Here is a 17,898-nt window from a genome sequence, read left to right on the forward strand (position 1 = left end):
TACGAGTGCAATATGTGCATTATTATACTTAGCATAATGTACTCGACCAGATATTGCATTCTCAATGAACATGATAGCCATATTTAACTCGTTGTCAACACAACATCATTGAAACTGTATCAAGAATATCTTTCAATTCCTAAAAGGAACCATCAACATGGGTTTATTCTTCCCCTACAAAAAAATGAGGTTACAATAATGGTATTAACAGTGAAACTCCAAACAATGTATTAGTAGGCTTCGATGATGCTGGGTATCTCTTTGACCCACACAAAGGTCATTCCCAAAATGGATATGTATTTACAATTGGGAACATGACGATTTACTGGAAATCAACCAAACAAACCCTTGTAGCTGCCTCATCGAACCATTCAGAGATTATTGCTCTCTATGAATCAATTCAAAATTGTATATGGCTAAGGTATGCCATTACATGAGGGGCTAGTGGTTTAAGTTTTACCACCAAAATCTACATGCATTTGTGAAAAGATAATGCATTTTGTATCGAACAAATGGAAGTGAGATATATATCAAGGACATTCAACAATCAACAATCAACAACAACAAACTCTCATAAAGATTCAAGTAAATCAAGTAAGGCCCAATGAAAATGTGACAGATTTGTTCACTAACTCATTGCCTAAGGTCACATTTGAGAAACACATGGAGAACACTGACATGCAAAAACTTTATAAGGGACCGTTTATTAAACACTTACTTGGTAAGTACTTACCGAATAAATTTTCTCATCGGATGAACATGAGAAGAGTCAAGAATCTTACCGGGTAAGAGCGATGAGAATGATGAAAAGTCTTACCCGGTAAGTGAGGATGACGACTCTTACCCAAGTTAGCGCTTACCCACTAAATTATTGCATTCAATATGCTGTGATATACTAAAATCTTACACATCAAAATAAATCATAGTATTGACTCATATCGGTAAGCGCTTATCAGGTAAGCTCCTTTGATTAATGTATAAATCAGAGGGAGTAATTGACCAAAGGTGTATATTACACATGTACCATTGATGGTTTGTGGTCTTTCCTTCGTCTTTATTTTTCCCACTTGGTTTTTTTCCTTGTAATTTTTTTTTAGTGATGCAACAATTTATATACCATTTTTTTTCCTGAACCCCTGTGTCTGATGTATTTTTTCTTTTGTCTAAGGTTTTTATTTTTCCTACTGTGTTTTATTTATCTGACATAAGGTTTTAAAGAAGTATAAATTATACACCATCATCCATTTGACTCGTTATAAGGGAGAGCGTTGGAGGATTATGTGTCGTTTCCGTCATTCATTTTTTATGTTTTGTTACAAAATTATATTTTTCAAAGAAGTTGTGTATTATTTGGACAAAAATATGATTTGTTCAAACACTTTCGTGCGAGTCAACTCGTTACGTCTTAACCCACCTATACATACAGACCCTGTATCTCTCCTCTTCTGCCATTTTATCAAACCCTAGACAACATTTAACCTTATCACAAATCTTGAATCAGAATCACTGCTCTCACTTATTCATCTTTAAGAAAACCCTCAATTTGTCAACGTAACTTCGTTGATTTTTCCCACCAAGCTATGGATTCTCAGCCGAACAACTTATACGAAACGGCCTCCCAGCCCGACACCGGCAACGACGACGCCTACACGTTCTTGGAATTTAACACGCAAGGGGAAGAAGACTTCAATTACCCAGAGTTTCAAGAGCTCTCACAACCCAATGCCGTTCGATCTTCACCCTCATCGTCAGTATGGCCCACACCGTCCGACTCCATATCCGTCGACACCTCCGCCGCCGTCGACCACCGTTCTGATAGCAACGCATCCCCTGGCTCAGCAACTTCGGGGAAGGGCGGTGGTGGTAGGGGTAATAATAATGTTAATCAGGCGTCGGCGGTTGATGCCCTAGCTGCAGGGATGAGCGGGTTGAATTTTGAAGAGACTGGCGATGATGAGAGTTATGAGTATGGAAAGGGGGATTTTATGGAGCACGCATGTAGGTATTGCGGGGTGCAGAATCCGGCGTGTGTCGTGAGGTGTAACGTGCCATCTTGTCGGAAATGGTTCTGCAATTCAAGGGGGAACACGTCTGGTTCCCACATTGTTAATCATTTGGTAAGTTGTAAATTAACTTCATTTGTGATTCATTTCTTATCATATGTGAATTATGTATATTAATTGGCAGTAAGTTTGTATGATTATACTTAAGGTAAGGATGGAAATATAGAAAATGCATTGTAGGACTTGCAAAGTTCGATCTTGGTCTTTGCATACCATTTGGTGGAGTACTTTTCACGAGGGAAATGGCAACAGGAGAGGTAGGATTAAGTAAAAAACGATATGGTAGAACTCAACTTGATGTACCAAAATTTATCATGAACTAGAAAATGGCAGGAAGTAGGTGAAATGGGCTCAATCAATCTTATTCCTGAAAATGATAGATTACTTTGGAGCAATGAATTTTGAGTCAAAAATGTTGGAAAGGTTTTGTTTAAGCTGAACAAAAGTGGGTAGTTTAGGCTATCATACCTCTGTGCAGTTTCTCCCCTAAAGACTTTAGGTTAGGGGTTTCACATAGATCTATTTTAAGCATCATGAGGCCACTTAATTTGGTATTAGTCGAGTCTCATGTACTTTTGTGAAGCTTCCATCTGCATAGCCAACCCTCTCTGAGGTAGAAGATTTACATTAGCCTTTTTTCTTGTTAATTGCTATGAAACGGATCGTCTATACTCCAAGATCTAGTTGTTGTTCTTGCAAAACTAAGTGAGGTGATAGTTGTGAAGGGGAAAATAACCTATCAAACTATTTCTCTAATCTTGCCCAAGTTATTTATGGTTTTTGGTATCGAGGCTGGGGGTATGAGGATAGGGATGGAGAAGTTCGAGGCCGTTTTGTGGCCATTAAACGCAGTGTATGAAGATTGCTATGTAGCCGTGTAGGAACCAGATTCATGGTTTGTTATGTGGGTTGGTCACTAATACCATTCAGAAGCTTGCTTGGATGCCTAACCTGTTTTAAGTTAAAACTAATGATGTTATGAGGTTTTTTTATGTGCCTGGGTAAGCTTATATAGTATAGGTGCTTCACTATTTTATCTATTTTTAAGGGGAGAAAAGTACAGGGAAAGTGGCCTTAGTGTTCTGGGGACTTACAGTTCAGAAGGTACCTTATATTATTGTCACCAGCCTTATTATAGGGCAGTGCTTTAGAATGAACTGGTGCATCTGGGTTTGATATGGTAATATATAATATTAATCTACATTCTGCAAATATGGTGCTGTTGCTAGAGTGTTAGAATGAGAGTTGGATATGTATCTCTAAGTTAAGCCGTCTTTGGCAAGTGATAGCATCATGGAGATAGCTGTGTAGTGTTTTTCTTGTTTGCCGAAGTTACTGCTATCCAACAAGCGTCAGTTTCACTTTTACAATCTGAAGTATCTGAAAGATGTTTGCTAAATACCCTTAGCTGATTTATCACATGCTCTACTAATCAAATGAGTTTTGGTTTATCTGTACAATAATTTAATTTCCATATTCAGGAAGGAACAATCAATTTACTCTGGAAAATACAGAACTTGGTGTCTTGCCCGAGACAACCCTACATCTCAGCATCCAAACATTTATAGTGCGAGTTGGACTTGGAACTGTGCTCATATTTTCCGTGGGGCAGTTATCACTCTGAACTCGTTAAGTTTTTGTTGGATAGTAGTGGTAGTTTATGTTTTGATTTGTGTCACTTGAATATGCTTCCTGACTTGGATTGGAAGAATTCTTCACAGCTGTGAATTTGCATTTCTGTATGGCCATTGCCAATACTATTGTTCATTTGTTCCCATGCTATTCTTGTTATTTAGTCGTGCGTTACTTGCAATAATATAATAAATAAATTTGTGCTAGTTCTTGTTTGCCAAATGCTGTTTCTTATTTGCTATGGTATTTTATGGAGTTTATAAAAATTTACTAGAACTCTGCTGGTGGGGTTGTAGGAACTGATCCAAGGCTATCTGATTTATTTTGCCCTAGATTTACATTTTGTTATGCACATGTTAGTCTTTCACTCTCATTACTTGCACCATATGCTGATGTACATCACATTAATACTTGATAAACGTAAAGTATCTATTGCCAATGATCATCAGATTTTGTGGTTAACAAGTGAAGGGGGTTATGCATGAGTGATTTTTGGCATGAACAAGTTTGGTCATGTTCTTCGTAGGATAACTTACTATAGTCTTAATCAGCTTTTGATGCTAATTTTGTTGTGCTCTTTTGCAGGTACGAGCTAAGCATAAAGAAGTATGTCTTCATAAAGACAGTCCTCTGGGAGAAACGATTCTTGAATGCTATAACTGCGGATGTCGAAATGTTTTCCTTCTGGGATTTATTTCAGCCAAGACAGAGAGTGTGGTTGTTCTACTTTGCAGGGAACCTTGTCTTAATGTGAATGCGCTGAAAGACATGAATTGGGATCTGAGTCAATGGTGTCCACTTATTGATGATAGATGTTTCTTGCAGTGGCTTGTTAAGGTTAGCATATATATATATATGTGTGTGTGTGTGTGTATGTATCTTGCTTATCTTTCATGTCTCTCTGTGTATGTTGAACACATAGGGTTTAAGGGAAAAACTAGTTAGTATTTGAAGTGTGATCTTCTGTTTTGTTTTGTTTCAAACTCATTATATTGTCTCTTGCAGGTTCCATCTGAACAGGAGCAGCTGCGGGCACGCCATATCAGTGCTCAGCAGATCAATAAGGTGGAAGAGCTTTGGAAAACTAATCCTGATGCTACGTTGGAGGATCTTGAGAAGCCTGGTGTAGATGATGAGCCTCAGCCTGTAGCCTTGAAATATGAAGACGCCTATCAGGTTTAAGTGCCATACTTTTGAGTTAATTATCTAAAAGGCGTTGTACATGGTTTCCTTAAACTGGTTATGACTTTAGAACACTGTACAATATCTAGTTTTCATTTATGTCAAATTGCGGCATCATATTTATTTGTATGGGTAATATCGTAACAACCCATTTGCGCTTGTTTTTCTGGTTTCAGTATCAAAATGTGTTTGCCCCACTCATCAAGCTTGAAGCCGACTATGATAAAGTAAGCAATGCTTCTTGTAGTTATTCTATTATCCATTCAACATCCTATTCTGATGAAGAAGAAAGGTTTACCTTGTGCTTGACTTTCTTGTTTGACATTTTCTTCTTGATCCAACTATGTAAACATGAATTTGATTTGTTGTTTAACAGATGATGAAAGAATCTCAAAGCAAAGACAACCTCACAATACGGTGGGATATTGGTCTTAACAAGAAGCGTATTGCATATTTTGTTTTTCCAAAGGTGATTTAGATTTTTATCAGTTTGGATGTTTGCATCTAAATTGTTATATTAGTTTTGGTAGAGTTATTGTTTACCAGCCTTGGTTTGAAATTGCCTATGTGTTAATTTATATGACTACTATAGGAAGACAACGAATTGCGTCTTGTACCTGGTGATGAGTTACGGCTGCGGTACTCCGGGGATGCTGCTCATCCAGCTTGGCAGTCAGTTGGACATGTGGTACGGGCTTCTTGTTCCTTTGATCCTTCCCTTTGCATGCTTGGATGCTTACATTGAAACAAGAAACTTTTACAAAATAGCATACTTTCTGTGACACATGTTCATGTGTTATCTTTGAAAACTGGTTTCAGAGGGGCTGGTCATTTTTGTTTTTTATATACATGTTTCTCACTTTATTCTGGTTTTCCAAGATAACTCTTGCTGGAACACATGTTCTCGTGTTATCATCTGAAGCTGGTCTACGAGTGGTTTTTTATCTTCTTTTTCTATATAAATTTCTCATTTTATGCTGGTTTTATTGTTGCAGATAAAACTCACTGCACAAGAGGAGGTGGCGCTTGAGCTTCGTGCGAGTCAGGTAGTATTATCATGATTTTTGATGTCTTATAATATTTTTTTTCGTTACTTACTGGTGATGATGTTTGTAGGGAGTTCCTGTTGATGTGAACCATGGTTTTAGTGTTGACTTTGTATGGAAGAGCACAAGTTTTGATAGGATGCAGGGTGCAATGAAAACTTTTGCAGTGGATGAAACAAGTGTCAGCGGGTGGGTTGGATATCATTTGAAAATAAATTGCATGCGATTATGGAGATTTTTTAGAAAACTTTTGTTTTCTGTGCTACCTCTTTTCTTCCTTTCATGATATATAGATAATTTACCGATTCACTGGGAATAAGGGTGTTCCTCTGTTAAACAGGAAAATACATTATATTCTAGTCAATATTGACTTGACATTACTCTTACTATTTGTGGACTTGTAACGTAAGAATGAACCACAGGATCTTTTGATGAATAATTTGGAAACAATATAATAGTTTCTTCTTTTGTTAATATTTTATAGAAGAAAATGAAAATGTAGATCGGCAAGTAACCAAGTACGTTTTTCTATGTTTATGGTTTAAGAGATTTTGGTGGAAATTTCATGAAAGACTATTGTTTATTTAAATTGGCATAGTACATTGTGGGTAGGTATAGTTAAATGTCAATTTACACTTGGTACTCTCAGGGTTTCTGCTTTTTGCTTGTTTTTTTGCTGATAATGTGTGGGGATGTCATTCATATGCTGAATCTATGCAGGTATATTTATCATCATTTGTTAGGCCATGAGGTTGAGTTTCAAATGGTCCGTAATGCATTACCTCGCCGTTTCGGTGCACCTGGTCTTCCGGAGCTTAATGCATCTCAAGTAGGTTTTACCGTATACTTTCTTTTATTATAAATTATGACCATCCAAGTCATGTGTTATGTGATCTTAAGCATGAAACTGAATATTCCTTCATAGCATCCATTTATAATGGCATAATCTTTCGTGTCTTGGCTATTTGACCATTTAAAATACTCACTGCCTATATCACCTTTAGAGCTTATAGGAGATTCTCTTTTCCATACATCCTTGCGGTGATACGCTTATTTTGTTTCAACCATGGATTTTGCCATTCATCGGTTTTGGATGACATTGCTGAAATATGCTTCCTAGTCACTGCTGTGTAAATTTGTTGTGATCATTATCAGCATTAATGCATTGGCTCTCCTCAGAACTTCCGCTTAGGTTAGAGTAGTACTAGGATGGATGATCACATTTTTTGGGTTATGTACTTCAAAAAACCATTCCCAAGTGGGGTGACTGGAGATTCGGATTGCTATGGATTTGACCAAGCTTTCCTAGCTGTGATAACCATAAACAGTGTTTGATTGGTTCCATATCACTATGGATATGAAGAGTGGGAGTCAAATCTTGGGGAAGGGAGTTTGATCAAACGAAAAAAGCTGCAAATTCCCACTCCCTTGCTTGGGTGTGTGGGTACAAGGAACTGACTACATGATTTAAGTGCTGATTTGGGTTTGCAGCTATCAGAAGTGCTAGCAGTTATGAAGAATCTGTTTGTCGGGTGCTTGGATCCTACACAAAACTGACTCTGCATAAATTTCTTATGCTGTGACATTTCTGTCATCAATTTTCCCATCGTAGTTGTATGGTGTCTATGCTTGTTGAGTTCCTTCTAGTCTACTTTTATGTTTTTGTGCTGAATAATGACTTTGTTGGATGGTTTATGTGGAGATGGCCTGACCTGCCCATTGATTGGTAGGTTTTTGCTGTAAAAAGTGTCCTTCAGAAACCAATAAGTTTGATTCAAGGGCCACCAGGCACTGGGAAAACGGTCACTTCTGCCGCAATTGTTTATCACATGGCTAAACAAGGTCAAGGACAGGTATATTACTGGCATGGTTTTTTATATTTTATAGTATGCGAGCCTTATAACGACGAGATAATGGTTCTCCTACATTCTTACTTAAATCAGGTTCTGGTATGTGCACCTAGCAATGTGGCTGTAGACCAACTCGCGGAGAAGATAAGTGCCACTGGCTTAAAGGTAACTGATGCTCTAACTTTCAATCTTTTACTAGCTTATATGTTATGTCCTACATTTCCAGTTTTCAACTTGATTTGCATCCCTGACTTCTGAGTTTTCGTAAAATAGAGGATGGGTGTGCACCATCATATGTTTTTGAGTTAACTTTGTAACATTGATCATGTTGTGATATGCCTGAGCAAAATATTTTACAATGGAGTCATGTGGATTTTAGTCTTTGTTTACATGGTTATTCAATCTATGTTAGGAGTGGCTATGTTAACTTGGATCATGCTGTGATTTTAGTTAAAATAATGCAAATTCATATGCTTGACTACAATTCTAGAATGGTAGTTCTTTCCAGAAAAAAGAGTCTAGAATTGTAGCATTTTTTTAGACAGTGGAATCCTCTAACTTCTATTTCTTTTCACTTTAGAATATTCAGTACTACTTTTCTAGGCGTAGTTGTGTTGGTAGAATGTTAATAGGTTGTTCTGTGTAACCACCATCTATTGCTGTTGCATTTTGGAATAAGCATCAAGTATAGGAGATCTCTTGGTTCAATTTTTTATGTTGGTATTTATCATAACCAGGTTGTAAGGCTCTGTGCTAAATCAAGGGAAGCTGTTAGTTCACCTGTTGAGCATTTAACCCTTCATTATCAGGTTTGTTTGTTTTATAGTGTTTTAGTTATGCATTTATTGCTCTAATGTACTACACTGATCTAAAAACATCTATTTAACTGGTCTTGTTGAAGGTTCGCCATCTTGATACATCTGAAAAGAGTGAACTTCACAAGCTGCAGCAATTGAAAGATGAACAAGGTGAGGGTTGCTTGAAGGAGGATCCCAGATTTGATTGCTTGAATGATCGAGCTTATAGTTTCTGTTTGCTCTTTTTTAATATATGGTGGTCATATCTGTCTTGAAAGTATGCTAAATTTAACATATCCATAGGACAAGAAGAGTATAGTGTATGAGGGTTGAAGCTTTATGGCTTTATGCTTGATTTTTGGAACTTTGTTATGTACTTAATGTTAAAGTGGCAAGGAGAAAAATATTCAACTTGATGCACCATCCTCTGCAGAATAAGTGTGCTGTTTCCATCGTGTCTCTAAGTTGTTCTGTTTCTGTCATTTCTTATTTACTCTATTATCTTTACGTGATGTTTCTCTGTATGTTATTTTTACTACTGTTATGTTTCTTTTTTACATATTATATGTATATGCTTTGTGATTACTACAACCTATTTTGAATGCCCATTGGAATCCTATATGCTCGCATTCTAACAAGTTCACTTATGTGTGTCCTTGTTTATATATTAGTAAAGTTAAAATGATGTGAACCTTTTACCTTCGCATGGCTATCCCACTGTAGGACTAACCATACACTGATCTTACTGCCATTTTTGAGAAGATGTCATTATACAAAAGTATGGTAGTACTATTGGGTTGATGATGATATTTTCTTAACTGTATACAGGGGAATTATCCAGCAGTGATGAGAAGAAGTATAAAGCCCTGAAGCGGGCTACAGAACGGGAGATATCTCAGAGCGCTGATGTTATCTGTTGCACATGTGTTGGTGCTGGAGATCCCCGGTTGGCAAATTTTAGATTTCGTCAGGTTAACTTTCTATTATTATTTTACAGGAATTAATCGTAGATCTTTATTGTTTTGTGTGTTATGGTTTACATGTTCTATTCTCTCTTTTTACTTTTTACAATTCTCAGGTGCTTATTGACGAATCTACTCAATCAACTGAGCCTGAGTGTCTTATTCCTCTAGTTCTTGGGGCAAAGCAGGTATGTGTGGGAATTGTGTAACTCCTACTGTAATTGAACTCTTTTCCAGGATTCTCTTTCCTGATGGAATATTTTTTTGTATTAGGTTGTTCTTGTTGGTGACCATTGCCAGCTTGGTCCGGTTATCATGTGCAAGAAAGCAGCTCGTGCAGGGTTAGCTCAGTCACTATTTGAGCGACTTGTGGTGCTTGGTGTCAAACCAATTAGATTGCAGGTCCCTCTCTCTCTCTCTCTCTTGTTTCTTCAAGTATCCGTATTACAAGTATGGAGTTGAGCAACAACCTTTTCACGTAAGAATTACGTCATTGTGAGAGGCAAAGAGGCCTTGTTAAGGTTGAATTGATTAGTCAATGTTTACCTTGTTATACCATACCGGTTGCACGTGGATGCATCATAAAGTTGGAACTTGGAAGCAACCTTTCACATTTTTTTCCCCCTATGTTGCGACAATCTTTTTTAGATATAGTATGCGATTTGTTATGTGGTCATAGGTTGAGATATCCCTTATAGAAACTTCCATTGACATGGATGCAGCGAATCTCAGATGCACGTATCGTTGGAAATCATATCTTCAACTTTCTTTCCAGATACAAGCCAGTCAATTTCAGATATTTGGAAAATCATGTTTTTGGGTGTAAGGAGTTTGTTAAACAATTGTCTGCTAACCAATTTCTAGGGAATGAACCTTTCATGAAAGCTAGAAAAATAACTTGTGACTGCTGAATTTTCTGAACTAACTTCTGGAATTTATAGGAACCTAAGCCTCTTACTTTATTGATAGGCCAGAAATATTGCAATTTCATAGTTACGTGTTTTCTTCATTGTATTCTTTAAGGATTGAAGGTCTTCAGCATAACGTACAGACTTGGCATTGTTGCTTGTACATAAAGAAATTATTGAATATTATATTCTTAGATCCATATATTGATGAGAAATACACAAAGCAAGGTTGACTTCGTACGATAATTACGTAAAAATGCTGTATCTTATCCCTTACTTTTTTACAAAAAGAAAGGAAAAAAAGAACAATACATCAGTTCATCTGAATGTATGGTATATACTTTTGAAAGGTAACCGGGCCAAGTGTAGATCCTTTCAGAAAATGCATTTGACTGGCAAAAGTGAGCGTCTATGTAAAACTAGGTTTTAGAAACTAATTACCTTTTGACTTCTACATTTGCAGGTTCAATATCGGATGCATCCGTGCCTTTCGGAATTTCCTTCCAATAGTTTTTACGAAGGTACCCTCCAAAATGGAGTGACAATCAATGAAAGACAATCAACAGGCATTGATTTTCCCTGGCCTGTGCCCAACCGTCCCATGTTCTTTTATGTCCAGGTGTGTACATCTTCTCTCTGCATGCTTTCGGGATTTGATTGGTTCATTTGTCTGAAATGGTGGCTGGTCAGGATTTATACCTTTACATGTGTAAAAATGTCATATTGATTTGAAAAGTGTGGTCGTTCCTGCTTCAAAAGTCATGACTTAAATCAGAATTTTATCACGGCTTTCTGAACGACTTAATGAATGTCTATCTATAACATTGCAAAGCTTGATTAATTTTTACCTATGTGGTTCACCTAAATTTTTTTGTAGATGGGTCAAGAAGAAATTAGTGCTAGTGGAACATCCTATCTTAATAGGACAGAGGCTGCAAATGTCGAAAAAATAGTGACCACTTTTTTGAGGAGTGGTGTAGTTCCAAGTCAGGTATGTGCATATTATCATGAGTTTCTGGCCTTTGATGGGTTTTGTTAACAATCAACAATGTTATGCAGATAGGGGTTATAACACCGTATGAAGGCCAGCGCGCATACATTGTTAACTATATGTCAAGAAATGGTGCACTTAGGCAGCAGCTTTACAAGGAAATTGAGGTAACCTATGCATCTTGCCTTTTTTGTCGCCTTTTTGTAAATCAAATGGATCTGCATTTCATCAAAGCAAATGTACTTAGAACTAATTGTTTGCAGGTTGCAAGTGTAGATTCATTTCAAGGTCGGGAAAAAGATTACATCATTTTATCATGTGTGAGAAGTAATGAACATCAGGTTGGTTGCTATAGTCCTTATATTTGTGCCTTGCTAAATATTGCTGAGTGGCAAGATCATGTTGATTGCTCTATCTAATGTTGGTGCCTCTAAATTAGTGTTGGGGAGCTGTGGTACCTATCTTTTTTATGCTTCTGCCCACCATTTCTTCATGGCTTCTTTTGAATAATCGTGCTATGTGGAAATTTTGGCTCTAATTAGTCTACGGGTTCCATGCAAAGCACCCTTTAAATGGCCAAACAGACTCTAGGCTTTCCAGCGAGGCCGTGGCCTGAGGAATTTATAACACTTTGGTGGGACCATGGGAGTTGAAGCAGGGATTGGTTGCTTCATGATGGATTGATGACATCAAGTCCCCATGACTTTGCCACCGGACCAACCCCTTTGGGTTATTTCTTGGTATAATAGATCAGCGACTCATGTGAGGAAAAATGGGTTAATATATAGTTTTTCTCCTGCTGATCCATAGGACAATAATAGAGATTATACGTAAAAATCTGATGTTACTTTATGTGAGGATAAGTCAGTTCACAGCCGATCTATGTCGTAATTTATTTTGGGTAGTAGAGGGCAGTATGTTTGTTCGTTATGTGGTTGGATTTCATATTCTTTTCATGTTCCTTAAAGATGGACGGATAACTGAAAGGGTAGGGGAGGATAAATCCATGTAAATAAAAGTATGACTTTTGCAAAACCGAAAGCAGGAGGTTGGATGCACTACTATCTCCATGATCATGCTCCAACATGATTTATTAATGTTTGAATGTTTGCTCTTGGCTTTGAAGTATCCTGAATGTCATCTCTAGCAATTCATATGTTTTTGTTTATTTTCTGGTTCAGGGTATTGGATTTCTTAATGATCCACGCAGGCTTAATGTTGCACTTACTCGTGCTCGTTATGGTATCGTCATTCTGGGAAATCCAAAAGTTCTTAGTAAACAACCACTATGGAATGGGTTACTGACCCATTATAAGGTATCCTTTATGTAATGCAGTCATACTTCTGCTGATAGTTAATCTTGTATCCCCCCCCCCCCCCCTCTTAAAACGTACTCTCGTTTTGAAAGGTGGTTCAGGTGGTCCATTTTAGCTAACAGCCCCTCCCCTGGGGATGTAAATTTTGCATTTGGTTTTTTCAATCGTAATCGTACTTTTGCCTGAAGTCCTACCGATTTTTTATGCCCTTTTAGAAGCTGACATTTCTACTACTCATGGTTTCTTTCTTTTTACTTCAAACAGGAGCATGAATGTTTAGTTGAAGGCCCTTTAAACAACTTAAAGCAGAGTATGGTGCAATTTCAGAAGCCAAAGAAAGTACGAAATAATTGTGGCCCTTCTCCTTCTGTTTTTTATGGCATTGTGCAGTTACCACTTGTTGGAAACTTATTTATTGGTTTGTGGTTTACATGATGCAGATATACAATGATCGGAGGCTTTTCTTTGGTGGTGGACCTGGTATTGTAGCCAATGACAGCTTTGGATCTGCTGCTTCTGGAAATCCTGGCAGCGATGGAAGAAACGGTCGTTCCAGAGGTATGCTAGTTTCTAAAATCTTGTTTCTCTTTTTTGCTTTGAACTTTAACCTTGTGTTTTCTTTTTTCTCGTTATGATTTATAGTTATGTGAACAACATGCGATTCTGTGAATCATGGTTGATGTTTTCGGTCAGAGGGAGTTATTAAGCATGGGTCTGTTCCCCTTTGTTGTGCTTGCATTATTTGCATCTGGACTAATCACTTTCTGGGTACAGGTTCATACATGCCACCTGGACCACCTAATGGTACTCATAAACCTAGTTTGCATCCTGCCGCATACCCAATGCCCCGGGTGCCTCTTCCACCTTATCATGGTGGTCCTCAGCCTTATGCCATACCAACTCGTGGAGTACATGGACCCGTTGGCGGTGTTCCTCATGTTCCTCAGCCAGGTAGTCGGGGTTTCAGCGCTGGTCGGGGGAATGCTGGTGCTCCTATTGGCAGCCATCTACCGCACCAGCAAGGCTCACAGCAACCGATTGGTGCAAGCATGGGGTCTAACTTTAACTTCCCTTCGCTAGAAAATCCAACTAGCCAGTCATCAGTTGGTGGTCCATTATCTCAACCAGGATATGTTTCTAATGTCAGTATTTTTCTCTATTGTCTTTATTTCCTCTAGAACTTTATGCAAATCATTGTAGATTGTGTTTGTTGAGTATAAAGGACTTGTTGCATGTGATAGATGACTCAAGGACCGGGACAAACATTTCGTGATGGGTTCTCGGTTGGGGGCATGTCACAGGTAATATTGTTTTGTGAATGCCAATGTTTGTACATCAAATAATAATCCCCTTCTATATACTCTTATAGTCATCAAACATCATGCAGGATTTCTTAGGTGATGATTTTAAAAGCCAAGGGTCACATGTTCCATATAATGTTGCTGAATTTTCGACACAGGTAAATCTCTTTTGTAGTCTTCTAACCTTATGGATGTCTGATCTTGTTTCCATTTCAAGACTTGTATAGGGTTAATCTTTAATTTTGTTGTTTCAGGCTTCCCAAGGTGGATACACTGTTGACTATGCTAATCCAACGACCCAGGGAGGGTTTCCAGGAAGCTACTTGAACCAGAATTCTCAAGCTGGATATTCTCGTTTTGGTACAGGAAATGACTTCATGTCTCAGGTTTGTTCGTTTTTTCCAATCTACCACCAAATCCCAGTATTAACGAGGAATCTTAGCCTAATGTTGATGCTTAAAAGCCCACGCCAACTGCAGCTAAAGTACATAATATATGTACTATCTATAATTAAATCTATAAGATAACATAAGAAGAAAATGTTGTTGCTTGCTTTTCTTGTTTCAATTTTTTTTTTCGGTGCAAACTTTTTTTTTCCGGCACACTTTTCACAAACCTCTTCACAAAACAACCGTTGTACTTTTTGGGGTAGAGAGCAGGTCTGCATACATTTCCACTCTCCCCCAGACCCCATCTTGGGTGGTATATACCGGGCTTGTTTGGTTAGATAATCAAATGTTTGCTCAAACATAAAAGTTTAATAAAGTTCAACCAGATGGTTCAATTTTAGAAACTTTAACCCTTACCAAGTGGCTAAACACTCAAGGCTTTTGAAGCGTCCTGTTAGACCTCTCACCAGGTTGAAATGTTGGGTCTTAAGAGTCAGTTTCCAATAACTGGGTTCTTTGATGTGACCCGGCTTTGGTTTTCTTACTGGGTTTGGTGTAACCTGGTGGGCCTTATTGGACTCTTAAAGTGTTCCTCTTGATTTGTACTCCATGTGTCCTAAGATAAATGATGTTTCACTGGAAGCATAGTTGAATGATGGTACTCTTTCCATCCCAAAATAAGTGTCCACATTTTCATTTTAGTTTGTCTCAAAATAGAAGTCCACTTTTAAAAGCAAGTGCCTACTTTACAATTCTCTCCTTAACTATGAAATGGAGACGTTCAATTCCTCTATTATTAAGGTGAAATTTTCATTTAGTTAATTAAATTACACTTTTGTGAAGCTGTTTGCTATTTTATTTTTGGACATTTATTTTGGGACGGAGGGAGTATTTGATTGTTGGTCAAATGTCCGGAACGATTGGTATTTGATTATTTGGGTCAGTTTTGACTCTGCTGATTGATTTCACAGGACTACATGGGTCATGGTTCTCAAGGCTTGTTTACCCAGGTCGGATTCAATGATCCGTCACAAGATGATGCTTCACAGAGCCACTTTGGTGTCCCCCCTACAAGTTCTCTGCAGACACAGGTTTTCACATTCTCGTGTTTCAGATTTACCAACAACATCACTGCTTGCTTGTTATGACTCGCTCTACTCTTTGGGGTAGAGGTCAGTCTCCATACACCTCACCTCCGGGTGTGATATAAAGGGTTTGTTTGGCTTGGTTTACTGCTTGCTTATTATGCAAAAACCTTTTACCTTGGCTTGCGTTTTGCAGAATTACATGAATCCTCTATACTCCCAGCCATTTGCACACTATAACTCTCAACCTCTGAACATGCAAGCTCCTCAACAGCAACAGCAGCAACAACAGCAGCAGCAGCAGCAGGGACAGGGGTCCCACTACAACGGATGAGAAATGATCGGAACTTTTCCCATCTTGTGAAGGGTCATAGTCGGTCCTTGCGTCCAGCCACTTGATTTTTGCCTCCACTACATTTGACCAAACTATATCTACCCCTAAAATCATTAAAGTCTGACAAATAACAGATCTATATCGATGAACAACCCCAAAACCCTTTTGGAGGATATGATGAATGATTCTTGTGGTGGCAAACAATGGGCTGAGGAAGAGACGGACAGACCCCAAAAGATTCGGTAAAATGTGAACAAACTGGAAAGAGAGCACCGGTTTATGATCTGGTTTTGTTTCGTGAAGGGTTGGTTTGTTTTCCGGAAAAAAAGCAAAATGGAGTGGTAAGATGAAGCAGATATAGAAATATACAGAAGCAGGTGGTACTCTGATATTTTGTACAGGAGGCATGCTTATGGTTTGGTTTGGTTTGGTCTAACCCTTGTGCGTTACAACCGGGACATGTACATGTGCGATACTTGTTTTTAGTAAAAGAATATCGTGAACAGATGTGCTAGAAAACCTAAAACGTATAGGTGTGTTTTTTTGTTTCTGGATTGGATTTGTGTTTGATATCATCGTGTTTATGGCTTTTTGAACGCTATTCGTCTTGATGGTCTTTCTTGTCTTTCGTAAGTGATTATTTTGTAACGGAAAACCGAGCATGCATAGAATTGATGAAACTGGTTGATTCAAAAAACCAACACAATTACTCGTTGGAGTATTTTTTTTAAGACTATTGGTGATCCAGGATACAAAATCATTCAGAGGTTTGACAATTGCTGAATGGTTTGGTGCAGAATGATTAAGTGGTCAGAATGATTAAGAGGCTTTCATGCAAAATGAAATATAATTGTTTGGTAATTGTGTACAATGAAATTATGGCTCTTAATGGTTAAGGGAGATCTAAGATACAAAATCATTCAGGGGGTTTTAGAATCATTAAGAGGTAGACTTTTTTTTACCAAACAAGTTTTACCTCTTAACAATTTAGATGTTGTCTCTTAATGGAACTATTAAGAGGTAAATAAACAATCACTTGATGGTTCCATTGGTTATCTAAAATTCTCAAAAAAATCAGAGCTATGTATGCATACATACATTTAAGCAATGAAATTATAATTGAACTTGTATGGTTTTTTGATTAGTGTAAAACCATTTAGTTTAATTAAAATATTATATTAAATAATATTTTAGTTTTTTAATCTTTTGAGTTTGGTCTCCAAAGGTTAAAAGTGCTTGGAGGATCTAAGTTCAAATTTAAGAAGGAATAAAAATTCCCCTGTGACTATGGAGGTTCAAATAAGATGACTTCAAACTATCTGTAAAATAGGTAATCATCTTGGGATTAATCGTCTCGCATAACAAGTTAGATATTTAAATTAATAAAAAATAATAATTTTAAAGTCATTTTTTAAAATTAATTAAATAATGAGACGAAGGAGACGAAATAGAATTATAGAAAAAGAAAAAGCAGCGGCCAAGTTTGGAGGAGCAGGTAGGAAAATCAATGTAGATCGCCACCACGTGCTCGTCCACGACTTCTTCAATTCAATATATATTATATAAATAAATAATAATAATTTATTTTCTTGAAAAATAAAATAAAATAATAATTTATTAAATATTATGAGTTTTTACACAACTTATAAAATTGTGATGGTTTGATCTTTGGTTAACATGTATTTGTTTCATAATGTTTTTGTTTTATATATCTGTTTTATAATATAAATATTTTTTATATGTTTAATGAAATAAAAGATACAACTAAAAAGTTTTACATTGTGAACCACATATATATATAAAATGAACAGATTTATTAAATTGTAATTTTATATAAAAAAATCATATGAAACAATAGCTTACAATGATAGTCCTTATAATTATCATAATATATTAGAAGGGTACTCGTGCAATGCAGCGAGATACATCTTGATTTTAATGTTCTGTTTTATTCTTTGTCTTTATCGATGTTATAATACGATTTTATAAGTTTTTAAGAAAACAATAATGATTTTATTTTATAAATTTAAAAATATCATAAA

General features: G+C 37.1%; 1 protein-coding gene across 1 annotated transcript; it reads left to right on the forward strand.

Moving 5' to 3' along the window:
* Positions 1 to 1,475: 1,475 nt before the first annotated feature.
* On the forward strand, positions 1,476 to 16,467 carry LOC112520815 (regulator of nonsense transcripts 1 homolog). The gene is made up of 29 exons (XM_025129412.1): positions 1,476 to 2,117; positions 4,281 to 4,532; positions 4,701 to 4,871; positions 5,054 to 5,104; positions 5,254 to 5,346; positions 5,470 to 5,565; positions 5,873 to 5,923; positions 5,994 to 6,112; positions 6,644 to 6,752; positions 7,654 to 7,776; positions 7,867 to 7,938; positions 8,511 to 8,582; positions 8,675 to 8,741; positions 9,399 to 9,541; positions 9,649 to 9,720; positions 9,806 to 9,934; positions 10,904 to 11,059; positions 11,318 to 11,431; positions 11,500 to 11,598; positions 11,695 to 11,772; positions 12,613 to 12,747; positions 13,012 to 13,086; positions 13,188 to 13,305; positions 13,522 to 13,889; positions 13,989 to 14,048; positions 14,135 to 14,206; positions 14,303 to 14,434; positions 15,409 to 15,528; positions 15,719 to 16,467. Exons 1-29 carry the CDS (start codon positions 1,581 to 1,583, stop codon positions 15,854 to 15,856), a joined length of 3,822 nt encoding a protein of 1,273 aa, XP_024985180.1. The 5' UTR covers positions 1,476 to 1,580; the 3' UTR covers positions 15,857 to 16,467.
* Positions 16,468 to 17,898: the final 1,431 nt, after the last annotated feature.

This window comes from Cynara cardunculus, assembly GCF_001531365.2.
Source record: "Cynara cardunculus var. scolymus isolate 2C chromosome LG 11, CcrdV1, whole genome shotgun sequence".
Taxonomy (NCBI): domain Eukaryota; kingdom Viridiplantae; phylum Streptophyta; class Magnoliopsida; order Asterales; family Asteraceae; genus Cynara; species Cynara cardunculus.